Genomic DNA, 16,342 nt, shown 5'->3' with positions numbered 1-16,342 from the left:
GTCAGATGGTCCCACCCTCCAAGCCTGGAATGAGGCGTGTACCCGGGCCTTGGCGTCATCCTCGTGACGTCACCATGCGCCGCAGCAGGAACTAGGTACACTGCGCAAGTCTGTGAGCCGGACCTCTCGTTTGATCCCTACAGACTCGCGAGGCTTGGGCGGCGTTCTTCCTGAGGGTGTCACTGGGGCCGGGCCCGGACTAGGGGCGGAGCTGGGAGATGGCGTCCGGAGCGGCTCGGTGGCTGGCGTTGGTACGCGTCGGATCTGGGGCTTCCCGGAGCTGGCTGAGCCTGAGGAAAGGTGGTGATGTCTCCGCCGGACGGAGCTGCTCAGGTCAGAGTCTGGTACCGACGAGGTCGGTCATCGTTACTCGCAGCGGCGCCATTTTGCCCAAACCGGTGAAAGTGAGTGTCTGCCTGGAGGCGGGGCGAAGGGGCCGAGGCCAATCATTGTGGGGAGTGTGTGCAGGTTGACGCTGATGGACAGGAGCAAAGGCCAGTCGAACGACTGCCTTAGACCGGAAGCCGGATCAAGGACAAAGTTTTGCGCTGATGCACTGCTAGTTTTGACAAATGGGAGGAAGTGGCCGGTTGAGTTAGTGGTCGTTGTTGAGCCGGGTACCGGGAGACAGAAGATGGGGGTCAAGAGCGGAGAAAGATGGCACTTTGCACTAGTTCATCCAGAGGAGCGCAGTGCCCTGGCTCTTTGGAGCCAAAGGGCTCTGCTTTATGCACACAGTATAGACAAGTCTTGTTACGTCTGTACTTCATAGTTGATGGGATGAAAAACGAATTTGTAAATAAACGGTTCGTGGGACAGACCTTATCTTTTTGTGAGTTTGGAACTAGTATTTAATTCATGTGAGTAGGTGTGCAGGGAATTATTACAATCTGTTTTTACAAATGAAAAAATGAGGGGCCAGAGTAGTGAAGCCAGTGTGCATAGCTAACAGCTGAGTTAGGTTCTGGAATTCAGACTTACTGTTGGTACAGCCCCCACCAGATCCTGTTTTCCCATTACTGAGTGTTATTACATGCCCTCAGTACCCTTGGAGTTTTTCCAGTAAAATAAGAACAATCCCTTATACAGGGATTTTTTTTTTTTTTTTAAATTCCAGGGCTGTGTGAGAGTTACAAAACAAAAACAAATTCTTTTAAAGCTATTTTGGCCGACGCAAGCTTACACAAAGTGAGTTCAAACCTGTTTCACAGCAAGAAACAGGGTCCAGCTGTTAGGGAAAGGCTGCCTTTAAAGAGGCACGATTGAAAAACATTTTTTTGAGGGCAAACCCCTGTAGGGAAATAATGAGAGGAAATGTTGAGATTTTATTGGAACTTCTCAAGTCTATTTAAATAGTCTTTTACTATAAAGACATACTCAGTTTTCAAAATACACCTGTTTCTAAAATGTAATATAGTGAAGTCACATTTGTCAGGCACCAGGGAACCAGTTAGAGAACTGTACAGAATCTCTCTTCAGTGTACATGTTCATAATTTTGTAATCCATTTGCATGTATTTAGTGACTTACTAGGGAGAAGGCAATGGCACCCCACTCCAGTACTGTTGCCCGGAAAATCCCATGGATGGAGGAGCCTGGTAGGCTGCAGTCCATGGGGTCGCTAAGAGTCGGGCACGACTGAGCGACTTGACTTTCACTTTTCACTTTCATGCATTGGAGAAGGAAATGGCAACCCACTCCAGTGTTCTTGCCTGGAGAATCCCAGGGACGGAGAAGCCTGGTGGGCTGCAGTCCATGGGGTCGCACAGAGGCGGACACGACTGAAGCGACTTAATACTAGTAGTAGTAGTGACTTACTCAAGCAGAACTGAACTATTATTTCCCTAGTCCAGCTCCTAGTACTTTCTTAGCTGTTTAAAAGCATCTGCAAGTAATAATAGCTAGTGCCTTAATTTTTAGATGTCTGTAAGAGTGCCTTGTATTTTTCTTTCTGGTGTACAGTTTGATGGCCATAGAATCACTTTATCTCTTCTTCTAATCATTTTTCTTGCTCCGAATTTTTCCAAGGACTTTAAAATCAAGTTGCTTATAATGAATCTGAGATCCACAGGAGGGAATGCCCCTGAGAGGGACAGGCCTTCTGTGGTCTTGCTAGAGTGGGCACTGGAGCTCACAGCCACCACTCTGACCCTCTGCAGATGTCCTTCGGCCTTCTCCGTGTGTTCTCCATTGTGATCCCGTTTCTCTATGTTGGGACGCTCATTAGCAAGAACTTTGCTGCTCTACTTGAGGAACATGACATTTTTGTTCCAGAGGACGACGATGACGACGACTAACAGGTAAGATTTGCTTCTCCCCTACACATGGACCAGGAGCCGGAAGTAGGGTGGAGCATCGAACTGTGATGTGGTTTGGAGACAAGCAGGAGCACAGACTTTTAATGAATTGACACACTTGCTGGCTAATGTCTTTTACGTAACCTTTTCTCTATGTTGGATGAAGGAAACTATCTTACTGACTTACAAATTCACTGGGGTCTCTTCCAACCAGGTTGAATCCCAACCACCCTTTTCTGTTTGCCCTTTGAAAGTGTTAGTCACTCAGTTGTGTCTGATTTGTGACCCTGATGAACTGTAGCCCTCCAGGTTCCTCTGCCAATGGAATTCTCCAGGCAAGAATACTGAAGTGGGTAGCCATTCCCTTCTCCATGGGATCTTCCCTTCTGACCCAGGGATTGAACGCTGGTCTCCTGCATTGCAGGCAGATTCTTTGCAGTTTGAGCCACTAGGGAAGCCCATTTGGCCTTTATGTACCCTCAATTCTCTCAACCCACAAACTGTGTAGATAATTTAATATGCCTTACACACCCATCACAGCTTCATTTCACCAGCTCCACATTGAAATTTAGAAACTACAGGCCTTATCAGTGAGCTCCGGCTACCAGTAGTCTGTACACAGGCATTGCAGCCTGGCTTATACACTGCTCACAAACCTTTCCCCAGGGCCAGTTCCATTCAGCTTTCTTGTGTTGACTTCCGGTGCCCTACTATGTGCTGACTGGCTGTATTATTGTTGTAAATAAGAACCGTCCTGACTCTCTGGTCTGGTTTTTAAGGCTTGCCATGATCTGGTTACACCTATTATTCCAGCCTTATCTCCCATATTATCTTCCACATACCTACCCCCAGTTATTCACTATTTCTTGAATTCCGCACTCTTAGCCACTCCCAGGCAGTAGTAGCCCATTATTTTTCCCGACTGAAAGGCTATTTCCCACTGTGCTGTTTCTACCAGTTCTTCATTATCTTTGATGAAGAGATCTTTCCTCATCCCTGCACTTGAAAGTGACTGCTCTGCCCCCTTACTGACCAGTACCTCTTGTGGTATTCAGTATTATACACTTAAGATATACCCTAAACTCTACTCGACTACATTTTGCTGCAGGAAACATGTTTTTTTGTTTTTTTTTTTAATATCTTTGGGGCCCCAGTGCCGGGTCTGGTGAATGTAAATATATGAATGAATAACTGAGTGTACTCAAAGCTGCCTTTCTCCTGCCATGTTTGGTAGAACCTCTGTGGAATTCTCTTTCAGTCTATGGTTAGAGGTCTGTTCTGTCAGCCAGTTCATTGCTGCTTTCCTTTTTTGCAGGGCCTGGAGGAAGGACAGAAAGGAGAAAGCCCTAACTTAAGAAATGGTGATGCTTGCAGCCTCTCCTCCTTTCCATCCGTAGATGGGCCCGGGGAAAGCCCTCAGCCTCCCAACCCCCGTGAAGACCCCTGCATGGTCTGTGACCACGGCTCAAATCCCTAGGCTCTGGGAGGTTCCCGGAGATGTGCTGTTCACTGAGCATAATCAGATCATGAAAAAACATAATAAACATCAGCTCTGTGTGCCTGAATGACGGCTGAAGTCTCTCGAGTTGGCTGTAGCTGCAGTTTATTGTCCCTGCCGTCCTATCTCTATCTGCTGAACAAATAGGTCTTTGACTTACAACCCAGAGTCTTCAGGCCCCTGTCGATCAACAAAGGAATTTGGGGAAACTGGGACAAATTTTCATTATTTACAAAAGCCTAACAGCTGTACAGGCTAACTAAAGGCTGAAACTTTTGTGCTGAGGAACACTGGCTAGTTAGTTAGCACATGCAATCAGAAGCAGCTTTGAGTGTTAAAATAAGTCCTTGAGAAATACCACTTTTTAGCAAAAGGTGGGTTCCTTAGCTGAAAAAATAATAAAGGGGTTGTTGGTGCTGAAAAATTTGCGAATCCTCAGGGTTATTGTACCTACAGATACTGAAGCCCCTTCTCCAGCCTTTAGACTGTCCAGGGATGGAAGAGACCGCCACCATCCAGAGCAAACAGTTCTTTCAGATCAGATCACTCAGTCGTGTCCGACTCTTTGCGACCCCATGAATCGCAGTTCTTTAAGTGGGGTCAAAATGTATTCTTGTCACTTGAGCTATACCTCAATTCACAAAGGGAATATTTCTGTTCTGTGTGTGCACTGAACAGCTGTGTCTCTAGCAGAAGGCCTGAGAAGGAAGTTAACTTCATTTTAAGGACCAGTACTGTTGCAAGTAGAGGGCGAGGCTGCTGAGCAGACATTTTCTTGAGAACCCAGGGAAAAACAGCCCAGCTTGTCAGCTACACCTCTCAGCCTCTTGGTGCTGCTCTAACCCTTTCCAATAGTAAGAGCTGGTTAATTTTGGACAATCTGTGCCATTACACCAAGCTATCCACTCCTGGTGGCTGTAGAAACAGCGAAGTTAACGAAGCCATCCAGAACCATACCCAGAATGACAGTTTCTGAGCAGATGGCCTCTTCCTTCTGTTTACCGACATGCAAGGCTCGGAGAAAAGAGAATCTAATTTACTGGAAATACCACACTTCAGGAAAAGGGAAAGAACAGGTGGTGTGTACACCGGACCCAACTTGTTCAGAGAAAACGTGAGAGACTGCAGAAGTACAGCTTCCCAGTGGGGAACCAATGGAATATCATGAAATGACCGACATATATTGAGTTTATTTTTGCTTTAAAATATTTAAATATCAACATGCAACTTTTCCACTGAGTGATTTCATGGGTCGTGCCCAACATAGAACTTGGACAGGAAATCCTTTGGCCTCGGTGCTTCTGTTTCATGGAAAAACCGCATAACATGTGTCCGCTGCTTCCACACTTGAATTGTTTCTTCCAGTTCCATCTTTCCCTGTACAAGTGAGGGGACAGGTCTCAGTCAAGAGTGGCTGGGTGGAAGGAACACAACACTGCAGGCCAGGGTTAGATCATCTCTAGCACTGACTTTTTGAGTGACCTTGGGCAAGTAATATGCCCTGTCCAGACCGTAGTTTCTGCATCTGGAAAACGAGGTGGTGGACTCAATAATCTCTGAGGCCTGTCAAATATATATATATATTTTAACCCTCTGGCTGACTGGTTCCAAGGGGATAACTTTTGGTCACCAGGCCTGTGCCCCATGACTGCCTACCCTGACTGGCACAATATGTACCATTCTTTCCACGTTACTTACTGGCCCATGCTGAAGTTGCCACTGATGCTAGTGAGACAGACCACAGAGACAGAATCAAGCCCAGGATCTGACTCCACTTACTCAGCCAACTGGCCTCTTCTGGCTGTAAACTGGCAACGTGGTAAAGCGGTAACTTGCATGGATGAGATTCAAGAAGAATTCAAACTTCCCTCTTTTTGTAGTTTTAAAATGCAGACCAGTGAATTTTCCCTTGAATAATCTTATAATCTATTTAACCAGGTGAGAACCTCCAATCAACTGTTCCTTTGAAACACTAGGTAACAGTTGCTGACCCAGTTGTTGCTTTTAAACTTGGTGATAAAATATTCATCTGGAAAGCTCTGGACAAGTTGACTCCTCTTTTAAATCAGTCAGGGAGCGTCAGTTACCTTAATTACCAGAAGATCAACCACCCTGGGGTCTGTGACGTGTGCATTCTTCTTAAACATTTCCCGGACTTTATCCCGTCCCTGTTTCACAGAGATGTCTAGCTGGAATAAATGCACTAGAGAGAAAACACGATTCAGGGTAGAGATGGTTAAAATGTGTTTTTCAAAAATTGAGTCAGTGTCACTCACTGAAAACATAGGTTGCCCATTCACTCCATTCACCAAATATTAGCCTGACCCTAAGCGAGGTACTTGAAGATGTGAAGCAGCCTGAGATATGGTACTATCTCAAGAACTTATGTTTTGTTTGGGGAAACAAGCCCACTGCATTTGAAGAGGCAGCATAGCACAGCTCAAGAATACGAATAACCTGGGTTCAAATCCCAGCTTTGTCGTCTTATCAGCTATATGATTCTGTATACATTAACTTCTCTATGCCTGAGGGTATTTATTTGCTGGTGAAATGAGGAGGAGAGCAGCACATATTAACTCCAGAGCGGCTGTGAGGATTCTGAGAGAATGAAAGATGCTTAGGCCAGTGCCTGACATGGAATAAGCTCTCAATAAATGTCAGCATTATTATTACACAGAACAACTGGCAAGAAATGCAGGGCTGACATTAACATACAACCATATGGTGTAGGTTTGTGTACCATGCAAACAAGAGCCGAGGGAGACTGCTGCGTGTGCAGGAGGGAAAGGTGTCGATCCAGCAGGCAGTTACTGCCATATTAGGTTCACCAGGGGGAAGGAGAGGGAAGTGCAAGATGTAACAGCTCCTGCTTTCTAGGTCTTAAATCTACCAGTGCAAATACTGCAAAAATCACAATATTCAGTAATCCCTGATGAAGTGCTAAAACAGTGGGACAGACTCAGTGACCTGAGAATCCGACAAAGCATGTATGTCTTTGAAAATTAGGTTTTAGTCATTTTATTCTCATTTTCTGGCCGTTGGCCTTCAGTGGATTTGCTGATGACAAGGACATGAACTGAGCCTTGTATGGTAGGTAGATGGGATGAGGGGAGAAAGGGGCACGTGGGGCTAAGCGGACAGCATAACCAGGCTCACAGGCTAGCATGAGCACTGTGGTTGAGACCAGTGGGCTCACTGGTGAGAATGCCCGCGGTATGGCCACTCCTGTGACGGGTCCACTCTGGTCTATGGAGCTTTCACAGCCAGCTCTGAAAACCATGAGGGCCACCTCGTGACTGAATTAACCAACAACAAAGTGCGAATCTTTAATTATACAGGTGGCTTAGTGACAGCAATAGAAAAACAAAGCTTCTGCAGAGGGAAAGACCATGCCAGGCTGCCTCAACCAAAGAATAAGCAAGAGCAGGGCCTAACAGGAGAAGTGCATCCCAGCCTTTCACGACAGTGCTAACAGGACAGAAGATGGCAAGACAAAGAACTCAGTCTCCAGTGGAGTGCTGGCGCAGCCTGCCATGATGAGCCAGTTATACCCGGCTCTTCCCCAATGTGCCGTCAACGACTTCACTGAGAGCCTAAAGTCAACCGTGCGGGGAGTATTCAGGGCACTGAAAATGCCAGGGGCTTTCCTGGTGGTCCAGTGATTAAGAATCCGCCTGCCAATGAAGGGGACACAGGTTCAATGCCTGCTTTGGGAAGATCCACACGCTGGAGCAACTAAGCCCCTGCACCACAACTATTGAGCCCACGCGCCTACAGCCCATGCTTCTGGGATAAGAGAAGCCCGCGCACCACAACAGAGTAGCCTCAGCTCTCTCACGGCAACCAGAGAAAGCCTGTGAGCAGCCACAAAGACCCAGCACAGCCAAAAACACACCACAGTATCACATTAGGAATTTTAAAAAAGGGCCAACAAGAGACAGGAAGACAGACACACAAATGAATGCAAACTAACGTGGATCCTGAACGTCGGAATCTTACCACTAGAGCACTGTGGGGACTTGCCTGACGTCCGACAACTGATCCCTGGCAGACACAGGCCAAGAGTCCAGGTTGCTGGTTCTTTAATTTACAATGTCGTGTTCTTTCCACTCCAGTACTCTCGCCTAGAAAATCCCATGGACAGAGGAGCCTGGTAGGCTGCAGTCCATGGGGTCGCTAAGAGTCGGACACGACTGAGCGACTTCCCTTTCACTTTTCACTTTCATGCATTGGAGAAGGAAATGGCAACCCACTCCAGTGTTCTTGCCTGGAGAATCCCAGGGACGGGGGAGCCTGGTGGGCTGCCGTCTATGGGGTCACACAGAGTCGGGCACGACTGAAGCGACTTAGCAGCAGCAAGGAAAGGAGTATGAGGAATCTTCCCCTGCTATCGGTGCTTACCTTTCCTACATTTTCATACTAGAATTCAGTTCAAAATAAGAGAGAAAACCAAGGTGTCTCTATGCACACGAGGGGAGCTGGTGTCCACCCGACTCCCATTTCCCAAGGTCTCCAGAACCACACACCAGCACACTGGGTGTGAGTCTTCTCAGGAAAATGTTCACAAACGCAAAGTTTTGCTTACAGTGTTGTTCAAGGACCCCGCAGAGCCCATCCTCTCAGGTTAAGAATCCTTGTTTCTAAAGAGACAAATTCCACAGCTTTGACCCAGCTGTTGTCCTCCTATCGCACCCCCGTGAACACACCCCTTCACCACTGAGAAAGGCTGTGGGAAGGTAAACAGGAACAGCTAAGCAACAGTCTGCTGAACTGTTCTTTGGTCTAAATCCGTGGTCATCAAACCTGTGCCCGCCAGAACATCTGGCAACGTCTGGAGGCATTTTTGACGGTCACAGCGAGGGGGAAGAGTGCTGATAGCGCCACTGGGTGGAGGCCAGGCATGTTGCTAAACATCTGAAGGCACAGGGCTGTCTCCACAACAAGGAACCACCCAGCACAGATGCTGCTGCTGAGAAGCCCTGGTGTAAACCAATTCCAACTGCTCCTTCTCAACTCACAGATTCCTGGCTTACTCTTTGAATCCTAAATGTTTTAATTTCAATTTTAAAAACATCTGTGAGGCTCAAAAGGAAGATATGAAAGTGCCCTTCTGGATGAAGGTGACTTCCACGGTGCGTGTCTTCCTCAAGTTACTGTTAAGGCTTTTCTGAGTCAGGAAGGCTCGACACATTAGGAAGGATGACACTGGGACAGTTCTCAGTCATTCGCTCCACTTCATTTGGGAGCATTTATACCAGGTGCCAGGAGACCCTTAGATGGGAAGGTAGCATGGTGTGATGAAAAAGAGCATGGGATCGGGGGTCAGATGAGCTGGGTAAGGTCTCCACACCATCATGAACTATGACCTTGGCTGGGGTACAACCACCTCAGTCTGTTTCTTCATCTAAAACAGGAGTGAAAACAACCTCTGACCTCACTCCTTTACAGGAATGTGGTAAAAATCAAGTGACAACATCTTATCAACAGTAAAGTACTGATACAGTGTTAAGTGTTGAAAATTTCAGCACTTATTTCCCATACCTCTATTATGTTTGGGGTTTTAATGATCTGGTTATATGCCTACTTTCCTGACTAGACCATAAAACTCTTGAAGGCAGGGTTGTGTTTTAATCACTTTTCTATCTCTCTAGGTATCTAGTACTGACCCTGTAGTACAAGAAGTATCCAATAAAATAGAAATTAAATGAATAGTTTCTATAGAAAGTCCCCTGTTACACTGTAACCAGAAAGCAGCATGTTATTATTTTTTTCAAAGGAGGGAATCTGGGGTGGTTTTGTTCTGTGCTTCCATGCAGAGGCAAGCACCCAGGCAAATGGCGGTCTGTTCCAAGTGTGCAGCATAACCGGGCCCTGTGAGATTCAGGGCAGACTACAGCAGGAGCTGAGCTGAGCATCACAGCTGACAATCGGGGTCTGCCAGTGTGATGTGAGACAAGCTTACGTGCCTCAGTTTTCTCATCTGTAAGCCAGGGAGACACCTGGAACCCACACTACAGCAAGGCCTCTGGCATAGTGCCGGGCCATATGTTTGAAAATGTCATGTTTGAATCTTTGCGACCCCACAGACTGTAGCCCACCAGGATCCTCTGTCCATGGAATTCCCCAAGCAAAAATACTGGAGTGAGCTACCATTTCCTCTTCTAGGGTATCTTTCCAACCCAGGGACTGAACCCGGGTTTCCTGCATCTCCTTCCATTGGCAGGCGGATTCTTTACCACTGAGCCACCCAGGAAGCCCCAGTGAATGTTGCTCAGGCCAGTGTGTACACTGGTGTCAACGATATCCATCACTGGGGATTTCAGCTGAGGATCCAAACTAAGGATTGGGAATAAGTAAAAGTATAATATTGATAATAACTAACATAATAATTATTATGCAATTGTGCAATCTCAAAAATGACAAAATGATCTTGATTCGTTTCTAACGCAAACCATTCAGTATCACAGCAATCCAAGTCTCTGCCCCAACCACTAATGCCAAAGAAGCTGAAGCTGAACGGTTCTATAAAGACCTACAAGACCTTCTAGAACTAACACCAAAAAAAGATTTCCTTTTCATCACAAGCACTGGAATGCAAAAGGAGGAAATCAAGAGATACCTGGAGTAACAGGCAAGTTTGGCCTTGGAGTACAAAATGAAGCAGGGCAAAGGCTAACAGAGTTTTGCCAAGAGAATGCACTGGCCATAGCAAACACCCTCTTCCAACAACACAAGAGACGACTCTACACATGAACATGACCATATGGTCAATACTGAAATCAGACCGATTCTATTCTTTGCAGCCAAAGATGGAGAAGCTCTACACAGCAAAACAAGACTGGGAGCTTACTGTGGCTTACATCATGAACTTCTTATTGCAAAATTCAGATTTAAACTGAAGCAAGTGGGGAAACCACTAGACCATTCAGGTATGACCTAAATCAAATCCCTTATGATTATACAGTGGAAGTGACAAATAGATTCAAGGGATTAGATCTGATAGACAGAGTGCCTGAAGAACTATGGATGGAGGTTCCTAACACTGTACAGGAAGCGGTATCAAAACCATCCCCAAGAAGAAATGCAAAAAGGCAAAATGGTTTTCTGAAGAGACCTTACAAATAGCTGAGAAAAGAGAAGCAAAACGCAAAGAAGAAAAGGAAAGATATATCCATCTGAACGCACAGTTCCAAAGAATAGCAAGAAGTAAGAAAGTGTTCCTAAGTGATCAATGCAAAGAAATAGAGGAAAGCAATAGAATGGGAAAGACTAGAGCGCTCTTCAAGAAAATTAGAGATACCAAGGGAACATGTCATGCAAAGATGAGCATAATAAAGGACAGAAATGGTAGGGACCTAACAGAAGCAAGATATTAAGAAGAGATAGCAAGAATATACAGAAGAACTGTACAAAAAAGATCTTCACAACCCAGAAAACCACAATGGTGTGACCACTAACCTAGAGCCAGACATCCTGGAGTGTGAAGTCGAGTGAGCCTTAGGAAGCATCACTACAAACAAAGCTAGTGGAGGTGATGGAATTCCAATTGAGCTATTTCAAATCCTAAAAGATGCTGTGTCACATAATACAGCCACCTAGATAAAACCAACTGAAAAGACTTCCTTTTGTTAAGTTTTATACTTTTTGAGAATCTATATAAAATTGACACAGTATTTTGAACATTTATATTCCATAGTAACTGAAGACATGAAGAACAACATGTAATGTTGCTGTATTTTTATTACTAATTGCACAATTCTGTGTCTAATGATGAAAGTTGAATTGTGTTAGAGAAATTGGCTATCCATTGGCCTCTAGAGAAACACAGTGTAGTTCTCCACGTATTTATGGATTCCTTTATCCCATGTCACATTTACTTTGGTCTTACATGTATTTAAATGTTTGAAGTGCCTTAGACTCTTGCCATATTTTCAAAATAAAATTTCATTAAGCTCTAAAAAAAAAAAAAAAGATGATGCTGTCAAAGTGCTGCACTCAATATGCCAGCAAATTTGGAAACCTCAGCAGTGGCCACAGGACTGGAAAAGGCCAGTTTTCATTCCAATCCCAAAGAAAGGCAATGCCAAAGAATGTTCAAATTACTGCACAATTGTACTCATCTCACACTCTAGCAAAGTAATGCTCAAAATTCTCCAAGTGAGGCTTCAACAGTACATGAACTGAAAACTTCAAGGTATTCAAGCTGGATTTAGAAAAGTCAAAGGAACCAGACAGAGATCAAATTGCCAACATCTGTTTGATCATAGTAAAAGCAAGAGAATTTCAGAAAACCATCTCCTTCTGCTTCACTGACTGTGCCAAAGCCTTTGACTGTGCGGATCACAACAAACTGGAAAATTCTTAAAGAGATGGGAATACCAGACTACCTGACCTGTCTCCTGAGAAATCTGTATGCAGGTCAAGAAGCAACAGTTCTAGAACTGGACATGGAATAATGGACTGGTTCCAGATTGAGAAAGGAGTACATCAAGGCTGTATATTGCTTGCTTATTTAACCTATATGCAGACTATATCATGAGAAATGCCGGGCTGGATGAAGCACAAGCTGGAATCAAGATTGCAGGAAAAATATCAATAACCTCAGATATGCAGATGACACTACCCTTATGGCAGAAATTGAAGAAGAACTTAACAGCCTCTTGATGAAAGTGAAAGAAGAGAGTGAAAAAGTTGGCTTAAAACTCAACATTCAGAAAACTAAGATCATAGCATCTGGTCCCATCACTTCATGGCAAATAGATGGGGAAACAATGGAAAAAGTGACAGACTTTATTTTTGGGGGCTCCAAAATCTCTACAGATGGTGTCTGCAGCCATGAAATTAAGATGCTTGCTCCTTGGAAGGAAAGCTATGATCAACCTAGACGGCATATTAAAAAGCAAAGACATTACTTTGCCAACAAAGATCCATCTGGTCAAAGCTCTGGTTTTTATAGTAGTCATATATGGATGTGAGAGTTGGACTATAAGGAAAGCTGAGCGCCGAAGAATTGATGCTTTTGAACTGTGGTGTTGGAGAAGACTCTTTAAAGTCCCTTGGACTGCAAAGAGATCCAACCAGTCTATCTTAAAGGAAATCAGTCCTGAATATTCACTGGACTGATGCTGAAGCTGAAACTCCAGTACTTTGGCCACGTGATGTGAAGAACTGACTCACGAGAAAAGACCCTGATGCTGGGAAAGATGAAGGCAGGAGAAGGGAACGACAGAGGATGAGATGGTTGGATGGCATTACTGACTCAATGGACCTGAGTTTGAGTAAGCTCCGGGAGTTGGTGATGGACAGGGAAGCCTGGCGTGCTGCAGTCCATGGGGTTGCAAAGAGTTGGACACCACTGAGCGACTGAACTGAACATAGTAATTACAATGATGAATGTTAGATATGAATGAATGTTAGTTATTATCGATACTTTCACTTATTCCCAATCTTTAGTTTGGATCCTCAGCTGAAATCTTGTGATGGATATCATGACACCGGTGTACACAGGCCTGAGCAAACAACAAGCTACAGATCACTGACCCTCCCCACAAAGGTGCTGCCCCCCCTTGAGCCCCCCCTACATGGAATCTCCCCTGCTCTACAGGCTCCTATAATCCCCTGGTTTCTCCTCCTCTTTTCAGGACCCTCCTGACTCTGGGCTTATCTTCTCAAACAGTATTTGCGGGACAGTCTTGGAGGGTGTTGGTTCTGAATTAACTGAATACCTGGGTTCTAGCCTCAGTTCAGCCATTGATGTTTTACCCTTTGCAAAGTATTCTTCCTGTCATCTGGGTCTTGTTCCCCACCTCCTGTCCTCCCTGCAACAAGAAAACATTCTTGGGCACCCACGAAGTGTTCTGCCAGGCAAACCTATTTTATCTGCATTTGAATACACACACCACCTCACACACTAGCGACTGCCGCTGCCCTACACTTATCCATCTGTTCCCTGGAGGCCTGTGAATTTGTAGCCCCTGAACCCGCGGATCACTCAGGTTTCTCCCTTCCTTGTATCCTATGGGTTTCACGTTTAAATTCTGATCCTTGATAACCTCTTAAAAAGTCAACCTGAGGGCAGAGACACTGTGGAGCAGACACAGCTCTCATACAGTAAAGAGCTGGGTTCTGCATGGAAAGTAAGCCCTATAAATAACAGTAACAGTAACAAGACAAGAGGAGCAGCCAGCATTTAGTGAGTGTCTAAATGTCAGACCCTACGCCAAGCACTTTAGATGCATAAACTTATTTAATACAGCAACTCTCTGAAGAAGGTACTCTTATCATTCTACAGATGAGGAAACTGAGGCACAGCGAGATGAAATAGCTTGCTCATGGTAACACAGCTAGTAAGGGCCAGGGTTTAGAGGCAAGTCCACGTAACTACATTCTACTGCTTCTCACACACAGGCAAGGAAGTGGCAGCCCTGAGAGCTATGGTGCTCAGGTCACTTAACACGTCTCTTCTCAGACCACCAGCGGTGGCCTCCATTAAAACACACTTCTCCAGGGGATCTTTCCAACCCAGGGATCGAACCCTGGTCTCCAGCATTGTAGGCAGATTTTTTACCGACAGAGCTAGCAGGGAAGCCCTAAAACATACTAAGTCAGATTAGACAATTACAGAATATCGACAGTGCCTGACATTTGTACCGCCCTTGACAGTTTGCCCAACTTTTCTTTGGTCAGGGACACTGGGCAGCAGCACTGATGGCGATGCCAAGACAAAATCTCTCTGAACCCAGGGAACTGATGTCGTAGTCCTTCAGGAGGACAGACTGGTTCTCTGGCACCTAAGTGAAGACAGGGGTTCTGGTGGGGGCAGGGAAAGGAGTTCCTAAGGAATATTAGGGGCCTGTGGAGCTGGGTAAAAAGACCTGGGAGACTGCAGAAGAAGGCCACCTAAACCACAGGGACTGGAAAAGGCACCACCATCTTTCTGGATGACCTTGGGAAACTCACTTCCCTTCTCCGGTACTGTTTCTTTGTGGTGGACGTGGGAACCAGGTGGTCGCTGAAACCCCACAACCCCTTTGTTTATATAACCTAATGCTGCTGCTGCTGCTAAGTCGCTTCAGTCTGACTCTGTGCGACCCCACAGACGGCAGCCCACCAGGCTCCCCCGTCCCTGGGATTCTCCAGGCAAGATCACTGGAGTGGGTTGCCATTTCCTTCTCCAATGCAGGAAAGTGAAAAGTGAAAGTGAAGTCGCTCAGTTGTGTCCAACTGTTAGCGACCCCATGGACTGCAGACCACCAGGCTCCTCCATCCATGGGATTTTCCAGGCAAGAGTACTGGAGTGGGGTGCCATTGCCTTCTCTGGATCATATCATTAAAAACTAGCGTTTTTGACGAATGAGATAAAAGGAGAAAACTGCTTGATGTAATTAGGTTAAAAATTAAATATAAAATTACAAATACATTATAACATTAAATGTGTTTTTAAAAAATAAACACAGAAAAAAGACTGGAAATATATCAAAATGTTAATATCACTTATCTGTGAGACTGAGTTTAATTTTATTTTTCTATTTTATCTATTAGTTTTATAGTCAGAGAGAATTAAGAGGTTTCCCTCCCTGTTTTTTTAATACCTAATGGGAATCTGTAAATACATTCAGGAACTCGAGTTGGGTTCCAGATCCACCAGAGGCGGGCCCTCAGGCCCTCGGCCTTGCACAGATCACTTCGACTCTAAATGCCTCGACTGCTTCATCTACAAAACGAAGTGTGTCACTGACAGTCCCTGCTCTCCCTCCCAAGGGTTCAGGAAGAATTGGGGGGCCGACAGTGAGGGCGCCTAGAAGCGCGGTTCCGACGCACAGCACGGCTGGTCTGACCCCCGCGCCGCCGCCAGGTCAGGTCCACCAAGGCTCGTGTGACCCTACTCGCCTGAAGCGCTCGGAATCACCTCTGCTCAAGTTGGTGACCTCAGCTCGGCCCGGCAGAAACGGGAGGCCGGGACGGCTGCGACCTTGGGCGGCTGCCTCCCGGGCCCCGCGTGAGCCGCTGCCTCTCACCAGTGTTCGGCACCTCCCGATACCAGGCGCGGTAGAGCTCGCGCACCCTCCGCTTGGCCTCGTTCATGTCCCGACTGAAAATGGGCTTCACCGAGGTGCTGGCCGCAACAGCAGCCTGGCGGAGCCCGCTCGCCGCCATCTTACTGAGAAAATCACTTCTCAGCTCCACTCCGTTTCGACCTGTAGGTCCGGCCGAGGTACGAATCCTTTTTATCATTGGCTAGAACTTAAAGTCCCGCCCCTAAATGCCACTGGTGGGCGGGAGAACAGCTACAGAGCTTTCTGATTGGCGGAGGAACCCCTCTCTCTGGGTGGAGACAGGCAGGTGTAGGCTGCGCATGCTCACCTGCGGAATCTTACAGTCTACCGTTGGGCGTCCTAACTGTTGGCCGACCGCGCTGACAGGGGGCGCTCGGGCCCAGGCTGGCGGCAGTGCCCGAGCCTGCTGACTGGCGTCCACTGCATCACGCCCGCGAGCCGCCCCGGGCGCTGGTGTGGTAACGTACATCGGCGCGCGCTTCGTGGAGCTTC

The 16,342-nt window shown here is 46.3% G+C and overlaps 2 protein-coding genes across 2 annotated transcripts; one reads left to right on the top strand and one right to left on the bottom strand.

Moving 5' to 3' along the window:
- The first annotated feature begins 33 nt into the window (after positions 1–33).
- On the top strand, positions 34–3,861 carry SMDT1 (single-pass membrane protein with aspartate rich tail 1). The gene is made up of 3 exons (XM_006068926.3): positions 34–404; positions 2,159–2,299; positions 3,612–3,861. The coding sequence occupies exons 1-2, from the start codon at positions 219–221 to the stop codon at positions 2,294–2,296; spliced, it is 324 nt and encodes a 107-aa protein (XP_006068988.1). The 5' UTR covers positions 34–218; the 3' UTR covers positions 2,297–2,299; positions 3,612–3,861.
- A 1,103-nt stretch (positions 3,862–4,964) lies between these two features.
- NDUFA6 (NADH:ubiquinone oxidoreductase subunit A6) lies at positions 4,965–16,009 on the bottom strand. The gene is made up of 3 exons (XM_006068927.3): positions 15,812–16,009; positions 5,882–5,997; positions 4,965–5,171 (listed from the first exon to the last, which is right to left on the bottom strand). The coding sequence occupies exons 1-3, from the start codon at positions 15,948–15,950 to the stop codon at positions 5,040–5,042; spliced, it is 387 nt and encodes a 128-aa protein (XP_006068989.2). The 5' UTR covers positions 15,951–16,009; the 3' UTR covers positions 4,965–5,039.
- Between the last annotated feature and the right edge of the window lie 333 nt (positions 16,010–16,342).

The sequence above is a fragment of the Bubalus bubalis genome, chromosome 4 (assembly GCF_019923935.1).
Source record: "Bubalus bubalis isolate 160015118507 breed Murrah chromosome 4, NDDB_SH_1, whole genome shotgun sequence".
Lineage (NCBI taxonomy): Eukaryota > Metazoa > Chordata > Mammalia > Artiodactyla > Bovidae > Bubalus > Bubalus bubalis.
Note: the sequence above shows the minus strand (reverse complement) of the source record. Positions and strands in the feature narration are given on the sequence as shown.

Bases quoted from the DNA above. Each gene is read 5' to 3' on its own strand.
- SMDT1 (XM_006068926.3), top strand. From the start codon at position 219: ATGGCGTCCGGAGCGGCTCGGTGGCTGGCGTTGGTACGCGTCGGATCT. The intron at 405-2,158 runs GTGAGTGTCTGC...GACCCTCTGCAG, and splicing joins TTTTGCCCAAACCGGTGAAA to ATGTCCTTCGGCCTTCTCCG.
- NDUFA6 (XM_006068927.3), bottom strand. From the start codon at position 15,950: ATGGCGGCGAGCGGGCTCCGCCAGGCTGCTGTTGCGGCCAGCACCTCG. The intron at 5,998-15,811 runs GTGAGAGGCAGC...TTTTCTCTCTAG, and splicing joins TCGGGAGGTGCCGAACACTG to TGCATTTATTCCAGCTAGAC. The intron at 5,172-5,881 runs GTAACTGACGCT...TCACTTGTACAG, and splicing joins TTGATCTTCTGGTAATTAAG to GGAAAGATGGAACTGGAAGA.